Source organism: Berghia stephanieae, chromosome 3, assembly GCF_034508935.2.
Source record: "Berghia stephanieae isolate SIO BIC M18660-M18661 chromosome 3, UCSD_Bste_1.3, whole genome shotgun sequence".
NCBI classification, from domain to species: Eukaryota; Metazoa; Mollusca; class Gastropoda; order Nudibranchia; family Aeolidiidae; genus Berghia; species Berghia stephanieae.
The window spans coordinates 606303-628802 of NC_088362.1; the positions used below are offsets into that span (position 1 = coordinate 606303).

At 38.8% G+C, this 22500-nt stretch overlaps 2 protein-coding genes across 3 annotated transcripts in view; both read right to left on the reverse strand.

The window, feature by feature from the left end:
* Positions 1–2388: 2388 nt before the first annotated feature.
* LOC144966976 (NAD(P)H oxidoreductase RTN4IP1, mitochondrial-like) lies at positions 2389–16393 on the reverse strand. Of its 2 annotated transcripts, none has more exons than XM_078903671.1 (10): positions 16287–16393; positions 14667–14970; positions 13351–13502; positions 11088–11156; positions 9564–9688; positions 8395–8443; positions 7506–7642; positions 4946–5129; positions 4127–4219; positions 2389–3555 (listed from the first exon to the last, which is right to left on the reverse strand). In XM_078903671.1, exons 2-10 carry the CDS (start codon positions 14956–14958, stop codon positions 3430–3432), a joined length of 1227 nt encoding a protein of 408 aa, XP_078759797.1. In that variant the 5' UTR covers positions 14959–14970; positions 16287–16393; the 3' UTR covers positions 2389–3429. The 2 variants fall into 2 exon arrangements, with proteins under 2 accessions (XP_078759797.1, XP_078759796.1); XM_078903670.1 differs by lacking the exon at positions 16287–16393 and adding an exon at positions 16080–16123.
* Positions 16394–21219: 4826 nt separating this feature from the next.
* Positions 21220–22500, reverse strand: part of LOC144966977 (sodium/mannose cotransporter SLC5A10-like) — a 66682-nt gene continuing 65401 nt past the window's right edge. The window contains exon 15 of the mRNA XM_078903672.1: positions 21220–21789. Within this exon, the coding sequence (XP_078759798.1) occupies positions 21575–21789 (215 nt within the window). The 3' untranslated portion in view covers positions 21220–21574. The remainder of the gene's footprint in view (positions 21790–22500) is intronic.

Sequence of the window (22500 nt, forward strand, 5' to 3'; positions counted from 1 at the left end):
CGAGGGCCGCCGTTGCTGGGCGACGTGACATCAGACTATTGAATCCAATTTACTCGGTCCACGTCGGGGGTAACTTAGTTACCCCATTGTGAAATCGCTATTGAGTACCTACTAACTGCAATCTGAGACGTTTATGCGGTCCTGTTTGCTGCTATGTGAAAATGAGGCTTGAAAAAATGGTAAGTACAGTTAGTAAAGCACACGTAGCGAATATTTTTTAACAAACTCATAGTTCTGACAATCAACGTCTTTCTTCTTGTTTGACTGATGATAAAACGAGCTGTTGATACGTAGGTACGTTAACAATACCATTTTTTTTCTGCCGACAGCAGCTCTTCACTATATCCGTGTTCTATGGAATTGATACTCTGCGTTTAGGTAAAATAATCACAACATCCACCAGTCAGGTTAAATATACCAACACACAAAACTGTGTGTAACCTTTAACATTTAGTCTGATTGATATAATTTACTGAGAACTAATCACGTTTAGGCTTGTCTAAAAATAATAACAAAGAACTGAGTGACGTCGTCTTCGTTCCTTCAATAATCTGAGCCTTGAAAATCATTGTGCCCACCTGAGGCATGGTCGTTTTGCAGTCTTTTTTATTCCCCGCAAGCATAAGCGACATCAGCCACGTCCACTTTGAGTTTGAAGGGACGAAGCTGATGTCTCCAATGGTTCCCCCACGTATCCGAGAGCTGAGTTTATTGTTCGCCTCAGATATTTTGAGAGATTTGTCTCACCTCTACGCCTTTCTATTTGCGGTGTGGCCAACTTCTTTGCCACAGCAATAATGAACCTCCCACGATTCGCCATTAGATTATACAGTACAGCTCGTGTACAACGGCCTCGGTTGTAACGAGAGCTCGGCTACAACGGGGAACTTGAAAATCCCCATTCTACGGCCTATGTGATTCATATAAATCATGCATGACTATAACGGGATAATATTTCTTGGATCACGGCTACAACGAGGGTGTGAGTTGCAAGACTTGAGGAAAACTACGTACTCAAGAAGGAATGACGAAAACATACACAGGGAACGGAGATGAGGTGGGAGTTACAGTTTATTGTGTGCACTATCGACGTTTCTGTGTAACATATTCGTGACGACACAACAAAAGGCTAGTGAGAGGCTGTGACTGACCAATCAACGTGTTTATATACTTAGATATAATGTGTTAGGGTTGTGCGACTTTTGACTAACTAATTAACTATGCGCAATGACCAGTGAGACGGTGATGAGCTCTAGGCGACGCGATGTGACGACTGATACAGGTTAGAAGTGGCAAGTTTGGAAAGGGTGGATAGGAAGATGTCAAGTCGGTGCATTGTTCCAACCCACCTTCTGTTCTGAAGTTGGTGAAGAAGGGGGGGGGGGGAGGTGGAAGTCACAGTCGTGTCGTCTGACCCATTTACTTAGGGAATGACTCGAAATGCGGTTGTTTTTTTGTTTTTTTAATTTCCTTCAATATTGCTTCTCTTGATATACGGCTACAACGGGGATTTTTGTTGCTTGTCCCACTATCCCCGTTGTATCCGAATTCCGCTTTGGTGGGTGTTGAGAATCTGTGAGGCGCTATTCCATCCATGATGCGTCAACGAAAGACGAAGACAGAAAGCAAGTTGAAAAACAGATATAAAGGGATAGAAAACACAGTATGTACCTCCCTGCCCACTATGGGAGGTCAGGAACCCCACCCAGTGCAACACATTTAGGTCATATCGGCGCCAGTAAAAAGGAAGAAAATGGGATAGTAAAAAGTTCTAGAATTACAATTAAAGCACCCAATAAAAAGTAAGACAAAGGGGAATTGGTTCAAATAGGGAACAGATGTAGATTCCAAGAGCACACTATCAGTGTACTCAGTTTGAGATCAGCTAAAAGTCTCATCCAGACACAAGCACAGGTCCCCACTAAGAGGAATACACTCAAATGTTTACAAATCATATATAATACATAAACAAAACATAATACAGTGCATAACAGAGAGATGATTTACAAGGGAAAAAAAAATCATCTCCCAAAACTAACTATACATTTGACTGTTTCCCTCCCAGCCAGGGTATCCGGCCAGGGCCAGGACAAAAGCAAGTGGTAATCTCATTCCAAGACAAAGACAGAAAGCATGTTGGAAAACAAACATAGTGGGATAGAAGACACAGTATGTACCTCCCTGCCCACTATGTGGGATAGGGAACCCCACCCAGAGGAGGAGGGGGAGGAAGACGACGACGACGAAGAGAAGAAAAGAGGGAGAGGGTAAAGAACAATAAGTAGAAGGAAGGTGCAAGGCGGTCATTTGTTTGTTTTTTTTTTTGTGTTTACCAAAAAACAGCCATCAAGAGACAAACACATGAAAAAAATGACACGGAGAAATTGATAAAATCAACACGTCATTTAATAAAATCCAAGGCTAGAAATTCTTTTTTTTAAATTACAGGTTAAAACAACTGAAAAAATTAGGGGTTTATTTAGGCTATTCCATCATTAAAATATTCCCACTCACTGACATGAGTAATCAATTGAAATAACAATATATATTATCGTATTTATTCTTGTTTAAAATTATCTAAAACATAAATTAGGATGGTACTTTAAAAAAATATTCATGTGGTTTTCGTGAACTCTATTCTTTTTGTAAATGATTTGAGATCTCATTTTGATGGCAATTTGTGTCTGTCTGGTTACAAACTACAATGAGATGTACAAAAAATCTGATCATGCTCAAAGCTGAAAACAAGAATTTGGCTTGGTGGGTTTTTTTAGAATGCGATACCTCAGCCATCAAACAACGCTGGTTAGAAAAAATTGGTACAAATAGAAATCAGATATGTGTCTTTTAGACAGACTCGGTTCAAATTTCCCATCAACCTTTATGCCAGTTTTTTTTGTTGCTGTAAAGTTTTAAAACGGTATTTTTCTACGTTTAACGCCGTCTTTTATTGTTGAAGTAGTAAAGGAATACAACTAGAACCTTCCTCATTAATCAAGACACAAATTTAGCTTTGTATGTTTTTTGGGTTTTTTTGATGGCCCAGGTATGAATGGTTGAATGACCCGGTTTAAAAATAGTCCTTTTCTCGACGCGTGACGCAAAATATATAGTTTTTACTTTTCTGCCACAAAAATGACGTCTATTGTGGTACCATTTACAAGACGGTGATCACAAATCTTAGTTTAGTTCGTCGAAACATTGAAACTGTTCGTAAATGCCATAAAACATTTACTAAGACAGTAAAGGACATTATTTAGGAATTATGTCTTTGTTTGTTGGACCCGTGAATGTGTCGAGTCGAATGTGTGTTCGACAAACGAGTATTGCACTGCATATTTCATTATGATACAAATGGAATAAGAAAAGTGCTCAACATGTCAACAACAACGATGAAGCAAAGTATAATAAATATTGTATTGTACATCATCAGACATTCTTTGAGTCAGAAATCATGTCAATGACGATTTTCCCCCTAAGATGTCCATCTGCAGCGACCTTGAAAGCCTCCGGTACTTGTGAGAATGAAAAACTTTGATGAACCACAGGGGTAACCTAGAATACAAACAGATAAAATTGATGGATGTGATAGCGCAGTTTAATTTCACTATCCCTTAACATTTTCATCTGTAAATTCATTAAAAACTTTTTAAAAATAAAATTTAATGGTAAATTATCACCTTATGAATAAAATAAACGTAAATGTCATTGTAACCCCAGCTCTTAGTATTCCAATTGCCTGTTGGAGATTTTCTTGATACATCCATGGCCTCTTACTTGATGAGAAATTATGTTTCATTCTTTTTTCTTCCTTGTAAGACGTCAGAGAATCAGTCAATCCAATTGCATTTTAGTTCGAGTTGCAAGTGACAAAAAGTCGCATCATCAAACGTGTTTCCCTTACAATCACAAATCACAAAATTCAAAACATGGATAAACTTTGCAATCAAAAGAAATGGGGCACGCAATAACAATGACCTTGACATTGGAAAATACTCATAATCATGGCATACGTCTGATATGTCTTGAAAATCTGCTAGCATAGAATAATATGACACATGCTGTTTTTCTTCTTCAACCCGATTTCTACTGTTGAAAATAACAAATCCATATCACGTATACTGACCTTGCCATCTTGCACCAGTTGAGCCACATAGCACAAGGCTTTGCCATTCGGTCTAAAGATACCCCACCGAACACTTTTGCCTGATGAAGCACCCTGTTGGAAGAAAATTTATGGTTAAGGCTGCGTGTCCACCAACACAGAAACAACCCACAAACAACCAATCATTTTGTGCGGTATGCAAAATCTGGTCGTATCGTTTCCTTTTTAGGTGTGTCCACTGAGACCGAAATGATACGAATCGTTTATATATTGGCCGACTATAGTCGTAAAAGTAGTATTAGTGGTGGTGGTGAAAGAACTATTATGAGTTGAAGTAGTATGCTGTAGTACAGATCTGTAAATGGTTGGTAAGAATATTGTCAGAACTTTTTGTACGCGAAAATAGGCCAACAGGACAAAAATATGGATTAATTAATAAATACAACACAGATATGAAACGCCACCTGGCTAGTCAAATCATGTCAATTTCCCCAACTCATTTATAATACAAAATAAGAAGGTCCTTATTTTATGGTACCAAAAAAAATAAATCCCAATTATTTGAAGGAGTACACACATTACTGGGCCCAGGTCTGAATTTGTTGTAAAATGAAAGGAAGAAAACAATTCCTACCTTTTTGAAGGATGTGTCTAGATATAGTGCTTGACACGGGAAGCTGCTTTATATTCACAACTGTTTGTGTTAAATTTTAAAGCTGATTCTTTCATGAATAACTAAAAAGTAAGACAACATTCTTCATTAAGATATCTGAAGCCCATCAATAAAACATGTCACAAAAAAAAAACAACAATCAAAACACCAAAGCATAGCACAAGTACCTTCAAGGTTTGAAATCCAGCCGTGATTGCAGATCTAACGAGTCCAGGCATGAGGCCATATTTGTCAGAGTTGCTGAGTAGCGGCGTAGTCAAAATCACCAACATGGAGTTTGTCCAAGGTGTCAGTAGGTGCAGAAGTTTTTGGTATGAGCAATCGCCAACTGTGTCTAGAATCAAGTCAAATCTGTGGGAAATTCATGAAAGATTATATTTGAGACATCTCTCAACGCTGAAGTTGCTACATCAACAACTTACTTTACTTTATGATGGACGTTATTATAAATAACATCGTGATTCAAAGATCCCAAAATGTCAGAAATTTAGGCTTTTATTTCGATGAATTTTTGGCCATGCAAATACACATGTGGAAATGATGCCAGGCCATCCACTATTCCCCCAGACACATTGGACACAGATACTCCAAAATAAAGCCTCTCGTATTGATATGTTAGGTCAGTCCCGTGGAAAAGTGGATAGATTACAAGCTTGCCTGTTCTTGTTTTGAGTGCATCCATGGCACTGCTAGCTCCCAACTACCGTCAACTGGGGCTACTTAGGCCACCCGGGGTAACTTAGGCCACTTACTGAAAACAAGATTGCTTATCTTAAAGGATAAATTACAGGTAGCTTTTATCTTTTAAATAATTAGAACCCAATAGATCCAATAAGCACTCATGAATTTAACTTTTTAAAAAGCAACCTTTTTTTATTCTACTAAGTGGCCTAAGTAACCCCGGATGGCCTAAGTAACCCTGGATGGCCTAAGTAACCCCTGATGGCCTAAGTAACCCTGGATGGCCTAAGTAACCCTGGATGGCCTAAGTAACCCTGGATGGCCTAAGTAACCCTGGATGGCCTAAGTAACCCTGGATGGCCTAAGTAACCCCGGATGGCCTATGTAACCCCGGACAGCCTAAGTAACCCCGGATGGCCTAAGTAACCCCGCATGGCCTAAGTAACACCCGGATGGCCTAAGTAACCCCCGGACAGCCTAAGTAACCCTGGATGGCCTAAGTAACCCGGACAGCCTAAGTAACCCTGGATGGCCTAAGTAACCCTGGATGGCCTAAGTAACCCCGGACGGCCTAAGTAACCCCAGATGGCCTAAGTAACCCCAGATGGCCTATGTAACCCCGGACAGCCTAAGTAACCCCGGACAGCTTAAGTAACCATGGATGGCCTAAGTAACCCCGGATGGCCTAAGTAACCCTGGATGGACTAAGTAACCCTGAATGGCCTAAGTAACCCTGGATGGCCTAAGTAACCCTGGATGGACTAAGTAACCCTGGATGGCCTAAGTAACCCTGGATGGACCAAGTAACCCTGGATGGACTAAGTAACCCTGGATGGCCTAAGTAACCCTGGATGGCCTAAGTAACCCTGGATGGACTAAGTAACCCTGGATGGACTAAGTAACCCTGGATGGCCTAAGTAACCCTGGATGGACTAAGTAACCCTGGATGGCCTAAGTAACCCTGGATGGCCTAAGTAACCCTGGATGGACTAAGTAACCCTGGATGGACTAAGTAACCCTGGATGGCCTAAGTAACCCTGGATGGCCTAAGTAACCCTGGATGGCCTAAGTAACCCTGGATGGCCGAAGTAACCCCGGATGGCCTAAGTAACCCTGGATGGACTAAGTAACCCTGGATGGCCTAAGTAACCCTGGATGGCCTAAGTAACCCTGGATGGCCTAAGTAACCCTGGATGGACTAAGTAACCCCGGATGGCCTAAGTAACCCCGGATGGCCTAATTAACCCCGGATGGCCTAAGTAACCCCGGATGGCCTAAGTAACCCCAGATGGTCTAAGTAACCCTGGATGGCCTAAGTAACCCCGGATGGCCTAAGTAACCCCGTTGAAGGTACCCATCATCCCCTGTTTCTATCAACAATCCGAATCGTTCTCTCCACTCATCTACTTCCTTGTATTTGGACCATTTATCTCCTAAGTCGAACTTTTCACCTCCATGAGCGTCGGCCATCTGTTTCTGTGATGGCCAACCTTTTATTGCACTTTAGATATTCCAATCAAAGGACTGGCAGGTGACCTTGCTCCCTGTTTTTCTCAAGGTGTGACTGACCCATCGCCATTTCCTCCTCCTAATTTGGGTTCTGATCGGTTCTTGGTTTGACTCTTTCCATGATTCTATGTAAGAAATGTGGTCCTGCCATCTGATTTTCAAAATTCTTTCTGCGAAGGCATGTGTTTATAAGGTCTGAATTTTGTCAGTGAGAGTGTGACTCTCCAGGTTTCAGACCCATACAAAAGTTCCTATTGGAACCAAATATTCTAAGTTTAGTTGCATTTTGATAGATGTTACTTTCCATATGGGCAACAAAGACTGTTGGGCTTTCCTTATTGCATGCCTGAATGAGGGTCAAAGTGTGAGTAAGCGAATCAAAGGTCACTTGAGGGTCAAAAGGTGAGTAAGCTAATCAAAGGTCACTTTATTCCTCCCTTGGTTAGAGCAAGTTTTGAGAATCAGGAGAAACTTCCACTTATAATCAGTTTCATTCACAATCAAATCTATAGCAAGCATTGCCTGTACTATACCTACTTGGGTAGCATGTCCAATGAGCTCCATACATCTTGTTCTCCATAATCGACAACCATATCGGCACCAAGGCGGGTCACAAGGTCAACGGCATCTTTACTACATGTCACAGTGACCGATGCTTCCCAAGATTTTAACATCTGTGAGAAAGAAAAATAAATACAATTAGCTACTCCAAACCACAAGATTTTAACATCTGTGAGAAAGAAAAATAAATACAATTAGCTACTCCAAACCACACGATTTTGATGCCAGTGGGAGATTTTTCTTCTTGGAATATCAGTCTTAAAACTGCATGCATTTGGGTTATAATTTAGATAGGAACATATTATGTTTAACACAGTTTATAAGTGCTATTCCTCTTTCTAAACATATCAACTTTGATTCGTGTTGCTGGAAAAGTAGGCTAAATTGATTCGCTTTAGACACCCTTCATAGATTACAGTGTTATTTTAAAGCCAAATTATACCCCTCTCCTCTCTGGCACTTTCACTCCCCACTGGTGTACACTTCCCTAAGTCCCTGGTTCACTCCCCACTATTGCCCACTTCCCATAACTTTGTTGTGCTTTGTAAAAAAGAAACACCAATTTGAAACAATCCACATCTTTGCACCAAGGTTCCTTAGCCACAGAATGTAATATTATTAATAATATGACTTTTTGATAATTTATAAGACAAGATGAGATATTCTCCCATCTATGTGGATTCTACATGAAGTATCATCCTTTTGTTTTTTGTGATGACTGAAGATGGGATTTATTGCCAAAACTATTGTGTTAAGAATTTTGATATTTTTAAAGCTATTACATTTGTCCAATTAAAACGGCACTGATTGCTAAATAAAATGGTTGTTTGGAATTACTTAAGGATGAAGTGGAAAAAATTCCTACCTGGATCGCAAACGTTCCTGTTCCTCCAGAACCTCCCAACACAAGGACCCTAAACAGATACAAAAAAAAAAAAGAGAGAGAGAGAGAGAGAGAGAGAGAGAGAGAGAGAGAGAGAGAGAGAGAGAGAGAGAGAGAGAAAGAGAGAGAGAGAAAGAGGGAGAGAAGAGATTATTATTATTATTAATATTTGTATTATTATTATCTTAATTATACTGCACTTTTCTCTAGTCTTATCAGTGCTTTGTCCTAACTTGCCAGATGCTGCTAACGATTACTTCCAATCATCTGTAAATAAATAAATCATATTAAATTCTCTTTATCCATCCCCAAGGGGAAATTTGTTTTTAGGGTCTCCTCCAAGGAAGACTGGAATAACCCACATGTTGGCCACAGTGCAGCGCCGCATAGTCTTAGTGAGCTAGGCAAGGTGACTTGCTCAAGGCCACACAACGAAGCGGGTAGTCAAAGTTGGTACCTTTTGAGTAAGAAGCAAAGACGCGTACCACTGAACCAAGCTGTCCCATGCCATTATATTGTCTATTCCTGCAGTAATTTGGTCCATGTTATTTGAAAAAGTGCTGATCCTGATGCTACGCCATATGGAGGTCAATTAAAGTGAAACTGGCCAAAATAAGTTTTTATTGAGATGTGCATTTCACTCTTGCCATGTCTATGACCATTGGCTGATAAATCCATTGGTAAAAACTTTTCTCATGTGACAGCTTTTCAAATAGATCTTGTGCCATAAGCAATGGGTCCTGATACACTTTTGTGAGATTCATTTAAAAATTTAAAAAACCAAACAATTCCATATAAGTCATAAATATTGATTAAAACCAATTTTTTATAGAAATTATACACAATTTAAAGATTTAAATGTTTAAAAAATTCTTTAGAATCTTTGTTGAGTTTTTGATATATGACTTCTTTGTTGTCCAAATAAAAACCACAGTAATCAAAAGGTGGTTAGAAAAATAAATGTTATTCAGAGAGTTTGAAAATCCAATCACTTTGAGTTTGGTTCACCACAAATGAATGACGAGTCAAAATATCGAATTCAAATGCCACAAAGTCAAGCCCAGAGACAGGGAAAAACCACAATTAGGCCAGGCCTAATACTGAAAATGATAGATAATAATCATCTAATAAACACCGTCTTTCAATAATACCTTTTTCCCTGTATGTCCCCTTTTTTGAGCTGTCCATATGTGCAAAGTCCTGACCATATGGTGGCAGCCACGTATGGCAATGAGGCTGCCTCCAGGTGTGAAATGTTGGGAGGCTTCTTTGAAATCTGTGGGGATAAAAATAATAATGACTGTGACAGCGATGACTAGGATGGTGACTGAGAATTTTCAACCATTTCTGGGTATGTAAGAAGTCAAGGATTGTTTCTGAATAAATATTTTGAATGTGTTTCTTCTAATCTTATCCAGGACTTCTATGAGTAATAGATCATTTTCAAGCAACAAATACACACAAACTATTAGGAGTAACAATTGACTGTTCATGAATGCTTCCTTGTCTTTCTTCACAGATCTTTTGACTTCCTTAGCTATGGCTCGATACTGCTCTTGTGCATCCAGTCTTGAAGCCCTTGTTCAGCTTGCATTCACTTGTTCCTTCCTTGTTCTCCTCTTTTCAATAAGGTCTAAGGTGAATGGGCTTATCCATTCTTTATGTTCCGATTTCTTTACACCCAATACCTCGTGGCAAGTTGTTATGTAGACTTCCTTGATCTTTACCCAATGTGACTCTACATCTATGTCCTCCTCAAGCTCAGTAAGAGGTTGGAATCTATTACTCAATTGTAGTTTGAATTCCTCATTCTTTTCCCCATCAAGTGCATTCACCTCGAATTTTCTTCTTGTATTTGTATGTGATCTGGTCCCATGTTTTCTGAGTCGGAGCTTAAGCTTTGCCAATAGCAGGTGGTGGTCTGATGCAACATCTGCCCCTCTCCGTAATGTCACATCTTCCAATGAACGTCTGAATCTTCGAGAGATACAAAAATGATCAATCTGATTGTCTGTGACACCATCTGGTGAGACCCAAGTTGCTTTGTGTATCCTTTTATGGGGGAACACTGATCCCCCAATCACCAAACTGGAATTTCCAGATTAAAGTGTACAAAAGTAAAAGATGAAATCCATCCCCAAGCAATCAGTAAAGATAATATTGGTGAGACTTGACTGATGGTTTACATTTTTCGAACATGTTTCTCACTAAATTTGTAAATTTTTGGTTCACTCAATTCCAAACAGAGGGCTACCATCTGTATATTGATGGTAGGACAGGCTCTGATAACCTTTGGGAAAGTCTGTGTGTGTGGAGAAAAAAAAAAGGACAGATGTAAGAACTGGCCACATGGGGTAAACCATATTCAACAGACATTTGATCTGATTTTAAATGATTTACTGACACAATGGTTGCCTAGATGGACAGACTAAAGTCATAAATCCTCTATTTTCTGATGGCTTGTTCCCAAAATAAATGTGTGGATCTGGAAACAAGAATTTACACATTGAGGTGAACACACCAAGAAGAAAAGAATCCATGTCCAGGCTTCCTGTCAGTATAAAATGGAGGCACCCATGATCCAGATTATGGAATTCCAGATAAGATAGATCTGACAGTATAAATATACTAATACTTCTTTTTAAAGGAAAAAGTTGACTGCAAAATGCACTAACCTCATTCTCTGAACACACAGTGAATTCAGCGTGTGTCCCTTGACGTTCAACCCCTATAGCTCCCCATACCTAGTTTTAAAAAAGAGAATGGGATGGAAAGAAAGCGAAATATATCATGCATGGTAAAATTTAGATATAGTTTGAATGGATTGAAGTTCAATTGCTTTACAAAGTGACATTAATATTACAAAATCACATTTTAAACCATCACACCTAATTCTCCTGACTGTAACGGTTGTAAATAGACATGAGTGCAGCTTTGACTGCCAGTCCTGTCCTCTGATTTCTTATCAGGGTTGGGCTGTTTAAACTTGTCCCAGCCTATAAATCATTTCACTTTAAAGAAACTGCCCTCCTCCGAGTTTTTAACGACGTCTTAAGATATATAGACGAAGGCAACATCGTTTTTCTCAACAAGCTCGACCGTCATCACCATCGACCACAAATTTCTACTCCACAATATTATTATTATTTTTGTTATTATTATTATTATTATTATTATTATTATTATTATTATTATTATTATTATCATTATTATTATTATTATTATTATTATCATTATTACGATAATTATTACGATTACATATTATTATATTATTATTATTATTATTATTATTATTATATTATTACTATAATTATTACGATTATATTATTATTATTATTATTATTATTATTATTATTATTACTATTACTATTATAGTTGTTGTTGTTATTATTATTATTATTATTATAATTATTATAATTATTGTCATTATGCCTGGTCACTGGGAGACACTTTCTAAAGGAATAAATCATAGCCTGTCATTTTATTGGAATTAAAGCATGGCACCAAGGATGAATATCACTAAAACATCATAATTGAAATTGATGCAAAACCATTCAAATCAATTAAACTGCTCACCTCATCTCCTATGACTGCTCACCTCATCTCCTATTACTGCTCACCTCATCTCCTATTACTGATCACCTCATCTCCTATTACTGCTCACCTCATCTCCTATTACTGCTCACCTCATCTCCTATTACTGCTCACCTCATCTCCTATTATTGCTCACCTCATCTCCTATTACTGCTCACCTCATCTCCTATTACTGCTCACCTCATCTCCTATTACTGCTCACCTCATCTCCTATTACTGCTCACCTCATCTCCTACTACTGCTCACCTCATCTCCTATGACTGCTCACCTCATCTCCTATTACTGCTCACCTCATCTCCTATTACTGCTCACCTCATCTCCTATTACTGCTCACCTCATCTCCTATTACTGCTCACCTCATCTCCTATTACTGCTCACCTCATCTCCTATTACTGCTCACCTCATCTCCTATTACTGATCACCTCATCTCTATTACAGCTCACCTCATCTCCTATTACTGATCACCTCATCTCCTATTACAGCTCACCTCATCTCCTATTACTGATCACCTCATCTCCTATTCCTGCTCACCTCATCTCCTATTCCTGCTCACCTCATCTCCTACTACTGCTCACCTCATCTCCTATGACTGCTCACCCCATCTCCTATTACTGCTCACCTCATCTCCTATTACTGCTCACCTCATCTCCTATTACTGCTCACCTCATCTCCTATTACTGCTCACCTCATCTCCTATTATTGCTCACCTCATCTCCTATTACTGCTCACCTCATCTCCTATTACTGCTCACCTCATCTCCTATTACTGCTCACCTCATCTCCTATTACTGCTCACCTCATCTCCTATTACTGCTCACCTCATCTCCTATTACTGCTCACCTCATCTCCTACTACTGCTCACCTCATCTCCTATGACTGCTCACCTCATCTCCTATTACTGCTCACCTCATCTCCTATTACTGCTCACCTCATCTCCTATTACTGCTCACCTCATCTCCTATTACTGCTCACCTCATCTCCTATTACTGCTCACCTCATCTCCTATTACTGCTCACCTCATCTCCTATTACTGATCACCTCATCTCTATTACAGCTCACCTCATCTCCTATTACTGATCACCTCATCTCCTATTACAGCTCACCTCATCTCCTATTACTGATCACCTCATCTCCTATTACTGCTCACCTCATCTCCTATTCCTGCTCACCTCATCTCCTACTACTGCTCACCTCATCTCCTATGACTGCTCACCCCATCTCCTATTACTGCTCACCTCATCTCCTATTACTGATCACCTCATCTCCTATTACTGCTCACCTCATCTCCTATTACTGCTCACCTCATCTCCTATTGCTGCTCACCTCATCTCCTATTACTGCTCACCTCATCTCCTATTTTAAATCCTTTAACTCCTCTTCCAACTTGGACGACAGTGCCAGAGAAATCCCGACCAAGAGTGAGAGGGAACTCTGTCGCAACGTTAGACAATCCTTTCCTCTTTCTTAAAACATTGATCAACCCTTGACCATAACCACCTGTAAAGTGTGTTTTAAAAATCATAAAGTTTGATGAACACTGAATCAATGGACTGAGATAACACACTGTATTGATAATCTAGACCTGAAAAATGTACTCTCCGCATTAGAAAACTCGCTCTCGAGATGGAAAGGTCGACAGAATGTCAGGCTTGAAAACGAACAGTGCTGAAGTTTTGAAACAAGTTCTGCAGTATAACTCTAACTCTAATGACATTTGCAATTCAGACGAGACGGGGCTTTCCTACAATCAACACTTCATGATTACTTCTCTTACAAACAATGATGTCATACTTTGTTGTCGAAGAAACAGGAATAAAAAGAGAAATTTTAAAAGAAAAAAGTCCCCCCCCCCCCAAAAAAAAATTAATTAATTAATTAAATAATAATAAAAATAAAAAAAAAGAAGAAAAAAACAAAAAATAAATCGAATCGGTCTAATGTCTTGAATATCACGGTCCCAAGCCCATAGAAATCTTGGAGGGGAAAATTTAGCTTGAATGGTAAATGAAAGCTGGTGCTTAGATGCTAGTTTTAGCTTCTTCGCTTAATCGACACATTAACCTGAACTCCAAAGGGTGTGCGATTAAGCAGAGTCCACTGTATTTAGGTTTTGATATAAGTGTCCATTGTGTATTTCATTTGACAATAGATACAGATTTTTAATTCGCCCAATTGCATATGGGATGCTTATCTAATGGAAAATACCTGGACAGTTCCTAATACGAAACTAATCACCGAGAGAAATGATTCATTGTAGGAAGGGATTTCATCTCACACAAAGATACACGCAGAAACAACCAACAGACGAAAACAAAACATACACACACACAAAAACATTAACATATTCCAAATTATTTCACTCACAGAGAGAGGTGGGGTGGGAGTGTCAGAAAATGAAAGACGATACAAACACATGCACAGACGTAGAATCGAGTCTTGCACAGTGAAAACAATATGGACTATTGCCCAGCTTTAGTGTAAAGTACGAGTAGTGAACATTGCATTATTTGTCCTTACATAAGACAGTGACAATGACGGCTGATGATAATCGTCCTTAAGGACGAATAGATCTAGTCTATTGCATTTCAGATTATTACTCTTTTCAAGTCCAAAGTCAATGAAGAAACCAAAGCTTTGATATGATAGAAAAAATCAATTTACCCATCATGCGCAAGTCTATGGGGTTAACGCTGGCTGCGTGGATCTGGACAAGGATTTCACTGGGACTTTCAATGGCCGACAGCTTTGTAACTTGGTTCAGTGTCAATTCGGAAATGTTGCCATATTGGTAAATCTGCCAGGCCCGAATTTTATTAGTTGTTGGAAACGTGCTGCTGTAACGGCACCGGGGTGAGACGAATGAATGACACAAAGCCACTCCATTATGTGCCTTAGTTTGTCCAATGAGTTTCAATAAACTTCTTCTTGGAATACAAAATATGTTGTAAGACATCACGTGAAATGGCTGAAAAAAAATTTGATAAATATGTTATCACATATCTATATACGAGTCTCAGAGCTCCCGCAAATAATACAAGTTACCATCAATAAACTACCTCTCTAGTACTACAGCCACCACCACATTGTCATTACTGCTACTACCACAGCAAACTCCACATCGTTATCACAATTATAGCAACCACCACCACCTTTACATCATCATCCTCCTCCTACCACCGACACTACAACCACAACCATCATCATTACTACCACTACCACAGCTACCACATTGTTATCAAAACTACTGTAACCACCACCACCATTACATCATCATCATTATCCTTATAGTCATCATCACTACCACTATTACTTCATCAACACCACCACTAAAATCACAACCACCACATCAACACCACCATCACTACACAACAAAGACACATCGTCATCATCAACAAAACGCAAAAAAATAATAATAATAATAATAATAATAATAATAATAATAATAATAATAATAATAGTAATAAATAAAAATATAAAAAAATAATAACAATAAAAAAAAAATAGTAGTAATAATAATAATGTAGTTTATAGCACCCAATCAATAAAGTGCTACTGCGAATAACCAAAAACAACCGTTATCTACTATTCGCAGTACTACTGCGAATAGAGGTGGCCATTAAATAAACGCATGACAAAATGTCCAAGTTGAAAATAGAAAGATAACGAAACGCTAGAACGAGGAGCTTTTGGAAGGTCTCCCATAAAAACAAAGCCGGCTCTATTTCTCTGAACGCTCTGGAAAATAAACTTGAACTCTATATCTCTGAATGATCGGCAAGCCTCCAGTACGTAGCTGATGGGTTATGTGGCTATGTGGTCTTGTGGTATGACACTCGCTTTCGGATCGGAAGGTCCAGTGTTCGAGCCTCGCGCTCAACGCATTGTTGAGTCCTTGGAGAAGGCTTTTTACTCACATTCTCTCAACGTACTCAGGTGTAAAATGAGTACCTGGCTGTTAACAGCGCGTTGTCTGAGTCCGAAAAATTGTAATATCGCCTAACAGGCGTCATGTCCTGTCCCACATGTTAAATAGTGGATATTGCTCTATATAAAGCTCAATTATTTTTTTATTACAGACAGTTCCGTTCTAGTTGACGATTTGAAGTTGACAATGTTAAAGTTTAGGTTGTCCTTTGAAAATGAAAGTAGACCCCTGCCCCTGTGTCAGTTTCTCTAGACTAAGACTTAACTTCAGCTACACCAACATAAATTATGAAGCAAATGTCCAACGACAGACACCAAGAACAATTTGAAGCAACCTTCATATAGTCTCATACTTACATGACATAGGCAGGCTATGTTATGGGTTGTTTTTAAAACTTCGATTAAAAATAGCAAGTAGTGGCAGATAGGCAGCAAATCAAGCAGCAACAGTCGACAGTCACATAACTGGGTTGCCAGATAATATTATTTTATAATGGAACTGTGTATTCAGTCCACCAGTGGACCTAAATCACAGCTGTGTATTCAGTCCACCGGAAATAAATATTGAGGAGTAAAGTATGCTGCCAAAAAGTAAACAAAGGTCCGGCGGCACGTGAAAAAAACGTGGTCCTATCTTTGACCGCTCACCTTCCAATACAAATTACAACAATAGAAAAAAATAACCATAAAATTGTGGTTGTTAGGTGGCAAAAGGAACATAGATTTTCATAAATACTCGATCACGCGTCAAATAATACCTAGATATTGATTTGTTTATGAAACAAATGATAAAATTTATCAAAAATTACTGTCGATCTATTTTTAGACCTTGGTAAAGTTAATTTTCAAAATTTATGCGCTTATATGAACAAAACAAAAACTATGTGGAATCTGGTTTTCGGAATAATTTAGCCATATACAACGAATTTAACTAAATAACAATTTTATTTATACGTGTTTATTTTTAACTGAATGTGTATTATCTACAATTTAAACGACAAAAACAGGAGACATATTTTGTGCGGTACGTTGTCCGTCTGCTAAAGTTCCTAATCACCAATAAAGAATGGCAGTACAACTCATGCAAAAGTAAGATTCCAATTTCACTGTTTGAGCTTGTAATTTGTAGCGATTGATTTTGAGAGCCGGAAAAGATTTAGTTCAGTGTTAATCCATAATATCTTTCGGGTCTTTAACTTTGGATGTCTTTCTGGCATAATTTTAGAATTCTTTATAGATTTGTTTTCATTGAGGCTAAACGATTCACTTCGCAATTTCTGTCAGTCAGTACAGCTTCACTCGCCGATTCCCACTTAAAGAGTTTACGCTTCCTTCACTCATGTCTGCTTCGTGTTTATTCAGTGATTGATTCGAATACTGTGTGAGAGAACACAATGTCACGTCATGTAGGAGAGTGGCAAGTAGGTGTAGAGAGATAGGAGTCAGATAGTTTCCCCATAGACTAGTGTCTGGTGCCACTTTTATTTTTCCCCTGACACTTGGCAGATAGTAATAAAATGTTTTAAGTTTAAAGAAATAGGTAATAGAAGTAGTGATAGATTATTGACACGTTATATATAGGGATAGGTAGGTTCAGAAGGTAAGTATTAATCCCCGTTAAAGAAAAAGCATTTTAATATAGATCAATTGAATTGCCTTCATACAAGTTAACACATAATTAACCAAAGAATAATAAAGCTGAATTTAATTCATAGGCTATGGGTATTGAATTTTCATCCCGTGTCACAAACTATTCATTTTTCTTCGTAATTGGGCTTAGCTTCCGAGGTGACTGGTGGCGGCGCTAAAGTTTCCTCTGTTATATGGGACAGGCCGTATCAATCCAGTAGTTTTAGAGTATCGCTTGTAAGATTCCACTCTGTATCGCTTGTAGACAAAGAAACGGTTTCTTGTTCACCCGATGCAGGCTTGGACAGTAACCTGATACATGTCGATGTAGATTTGGGTAATAACCGATCTGTGAAAATACCGGAGCAAATCTTTGACTAGGTTGCAACATGTTTTATAGGAGGTTTTGTCCGCATTGTTCTGATTTGGCGAAGCCGCTCACCGACTTGCTTAAGCGAAGGACTCGATTCTCCTGGTCGGATAATTGCGAGTCGCCCTTCATAAAACTCAACACCATGCTGAATTCCTCATCAGTTCTTTGTAGTCCTGGTTTTAATCAATCGTTCTCTCTAGGGTTTTTTTTTTTTTTTTTTTTTTTTTTTTTTTTTTTTTTTGTTGTTGTTTTTTACAAGAACGTGAGGGGACATGCATGCAGTGATGCCAAAACTCCGGTTTCACCGGGAAAAAAACTCCGGTACGGAGAAAAAAATTCCGGGTTCCGGGCAACTTCCGTCAAATTCCGGTGAGGTCAATTTGTTCCAAGGATACCCCCCCCCCCCCCCCCCCCCCTTCAAACAACCACATCATCATCACTGCCACTAGTATTACAACCATCACCATTGCCACTACTACTGCAAACACCACCACATCATCTTCAGTACCACAACTACTACTACAACCACCACCACCACCACATCATCATCGCTACCACCACCACAACTGCCATCGCTATTACAACCACCACCACCACCACGTCATCATCACTACCACTACTACTTCAACCACCACCACCACATCATCATCACTACTGCTACTACTACAACCCCGACACCACATTATCACTACCATTACTACTATACCATCACCGCCACAATATCTTCATTACCACTACTACTACAACCACCACCACCACCACATCATCACTACCACTGCTACTGTAACCATCACCACCACATCATCATCACTGCAACTACCACTACTACTACAACCACCACTATAACATCAACATCACTACCACTACTAGTACAACCACCACCACCACATCATCACTACCACCACTACTACTACCACCACCACCACATCATCATTATCACTACTACAACAACCATCTCCACGACATCATCATTACCACAACTACCACAACCACCACCACTACATCATCATCACTACCACTACTACTACAACAACCACCACATCATCATCGCTCCCACTACTACTACAACCACCACCACATCATATCACTACCACTACTACTACTACAAGCAACACTACCACCTCATCTTCATCACTACCACGTCACTGATACTACAACCATCACTACAACATCATCACCACTAAAACTACTACAACAACCACCACATCATCATCGCTCCCACTACTACTACAACCACCACTACCACATCATATCACTACCATTTGTACTACAACCACAATTACCACCACATCATCATCACTACCACCACTACTACAACCACAACCACATCATCATCACTACCACTACTACTACTACAAGCAACACCACCACCTCATCTTCATCACTACCACCGTCACTGATACTACAACCATCACTACAACATCATCATCACTACAACTACTACTACAACCATCAGCACCACATCATCATCACTACCACTACTACTACAACCACCACTACCACATCATCATCACTGCCATTTGTACTACAACCACCATCACCACCACATCAACAACACTACCACCACTACTACAACCACCACCACATCATTATCATCACGACCACAACTACTACAACCACTATACCACCACCACATCATCATCACTACAACTACTACTTCAACCACCACCACAACCACCATATCATCATCACTACCACTACCCATACAGCAACAACCACTATCACATCTTCATCATCACTAGCACTACTACTAATACTACAACCACCAACACCACATCATCCTCACTACCACCAGCACTACAATCTCTACCATCAGATTTTGGCGCTTTACTTCATTTGAAATAAGGAAACTTTGGGATTGTATTTGGCAATGTGTTTATGTATCATAATATAATCCTAATCAGTTATCTATTTAGAACTATACAATATGTAAACACAATGCCAAATATCATCCCAATTCCTTTTTCTTGTGTGCGGAAATTCCTCTTTCGGCATTGAAATTCCTACGAGTGGTGTCTGAAACTCCTGTGAGCCAAATTTAAAGTTGGCGTCTCTGTCATGCCTATGAGCTACGCTCGAAAGGTTTGGATTTATATGAAATAAGGTGTCGTTCGTGACACAGACAGAGTTCGTATGAAGGATTTCGAATTTGGAGTGTTCGGTTAGTCATCATCATGAATTACGCCAAACAACGGATCAAACTCAAATTTTGAAACAAAACAAAAGGCATGACGGGATTTGATTTGAGACAAAATAACATAAAAAGAAGTCGGATTTCTTTTTTCAATTTCAATTGTTTAAATTGAATTTTTAGAGCGTAACCCTGGCAGACAATTTAAAGTTATATTTATATGCACCATTATGTTGGTACCACTAGTAAATAAATCGATCATTGGGATAGTTAGCCTCCGTCGAGGGTGGCAAAGTGCTATGATTTTGCTATCAAAACACCACAATATCTGTACAAATGTGTGCCCAAAAGAATTGTAACTATATTTCCAGCAACACTAATCAAACAAATTTGATACATTTAGATTTTAGCTCAATTATGAAACAATTGCCGACAATTTTAAAAGACCGATATTTCGAGTGATAAAAAGTCACGCTGACGACAGAATCGGGTAGTTTGGAGTCGCCACATTTATTACTGTTGTTTTATTTCACTCGTTAAACATTGCATGACGATTTTTAATATAACTCATGAAATAAAACAGGTGTATAAGGACACATTTATTATCAACTATTTCAATTCCAGTGTTCACATTTTGTACGTCATGTATTAGTCATAAACTATACCAATGATTGCTATAAAGTATTAAACATGAGAATTTCGGTGTAAAATTACTCTATTCTTTTTACACCCAACGTGCGTTTTTACAGGTTACACACACACACACACACACACACACACACACACACACACATAATATATATATATATATATATATATATATATCCGCGCGTGTGTGTGTGTGTGTGTGTGTGTATAGTCTATCTTTCCCACACACACTCACACACACTCACAAGCACGTCAAATGTTAAACCAAACTCAAGTAAATAACAACTGGCAGAGCCGTTGTCAAATGTTCACAACTCAATAAAAACAACAGATAACTTAAAGTTTTGTTTTTATTTGTAGGGTGTAGTGTTTTTTATTGGATCTTTGTATCCTTCCTCTCCCCCCCCCCCCCCCCCCCCCCCCCCCCCCCCACCACCACCCACCTCAATATCCTGCCTCGTGGAACCCACGTGGTGAAACCCAGCAAGAATACTAAAACATATCAGTCATTTTTTTATAGTAAAAAGAGCCACAAAATGGTATATCTAGTCGCAACAAAGAAGTACTGATAAAAATTCAATTAATCTCTGTCTATATTTTATAATACATCGAATTTTATGATTGCGATTCACTTAGGTATATAGATCGATCGAAGATGACGTCACTCAAGCCTTTGTTATTATATTTTGCCATCCGCGTTTGTGAGTGATTCTCACTAAACTCTTTTAACCAGACTATAAAAGTTCATGGTTACACAGAGTTTTGTGTGTTGGTCCGTTGTACTTCCGGATGGCAATGTTGTGAACTTCTTAGCCAAGTGCATACTATCTCTATAATATACAAGTATAATTGTTCATGATCATTTTATGCAAAATAGCCCCACATAAAGATGGCGAGTAGCATCAATACAAGAGCGTTTATGTTCAAGGCTCGACGCCAAAATGGGTCTTCTTCAATGGACAACAATTTCTCCTCCATGGCCTTTTGTTCGTGCTCGGATAGTTTGGGTCCTTCTTCCATTTGCTCGATGCCGCAAATCCATTTACCGATCCTCACAATACACGTGTCGGCAGCCGGGGCTGAAATAAGATAGACAGATCAAAATCATTAACAAAAAAAAAGCGATTGTCAATATTTGTCTCTAGTCTTTCGACTTCCCACTTTCATGTTTTTGAGAATCTGTGATCTTGGTTACAACCATAGATATCATATCACAAGATAGCCAACAAAGTCCAATATTTCGTGGGCTAAACTTGATTTTAATGATGTGTCGCCTGAAGTAACTCTTTTGTATGAAGTTCAAACAAACAAGACTTTGTTACATATTGGAGAATAATGGAAGGCAACGTTTCAATGGAACAAGTGAAAAATTTGCGCAGAATAATCAACTTTTTTCTTGTTCTATACGCTCCCTTTGTCTTTGTCCTTACCCTCACAGGCACTATACCATACACATTTCCTTCTATTTTCATTCAAAATACAGTGCCTTGCATATTTGTTTATCATACAAACCGTCCTTAGGGCGGAGGAAGACTTTAGAAGCTGGGTTGACGAAATAAATTTGGAGGTGTAGCCATACGCTACTACCACTATCATACAATAAGGCAGTTCCAAGGTTTGATATTTGAACGCTTAACCTTTACTTTATTCTAATACCATATTTCTATTCTGAAAAATCCTTTGAAATTACACTTGGATGAATTTTAAAAACAAACTTTTTAGATATATGTAAAAGATTAGGAAACACAAAATGATTTTCTCAGTGGTCAGTTGGTCATTTTATGTAGAGC

What these genes read in the sequence shown, in the direction of transcription:
- LOC144966976 (XM_078903671.1), bottom strand. Translation starts at nt 14,958, where the DNA reads ATGTCTTACAACATATTTTGTATTCCAAGAAGAAGTTTATTGAAACTC. An exon ending in GGGGACATACAGGGAAAAAG is followed by an intron (nt 8,444 to 9,563) that starts GTATTATTGAAA and finishes GTATCTGTTTAG; the next exon opens with GGTCCTTGTGTTGGGAGGTT. An exon ending in TCATTGGACATGCTACCCAA is followed by an intron (nt 5,130 to 7,505) that starts GTAGGTATAGTA and finishes AATTTCCCACAG; the next exon opens with ATTTGACTTGATTCTAGACA.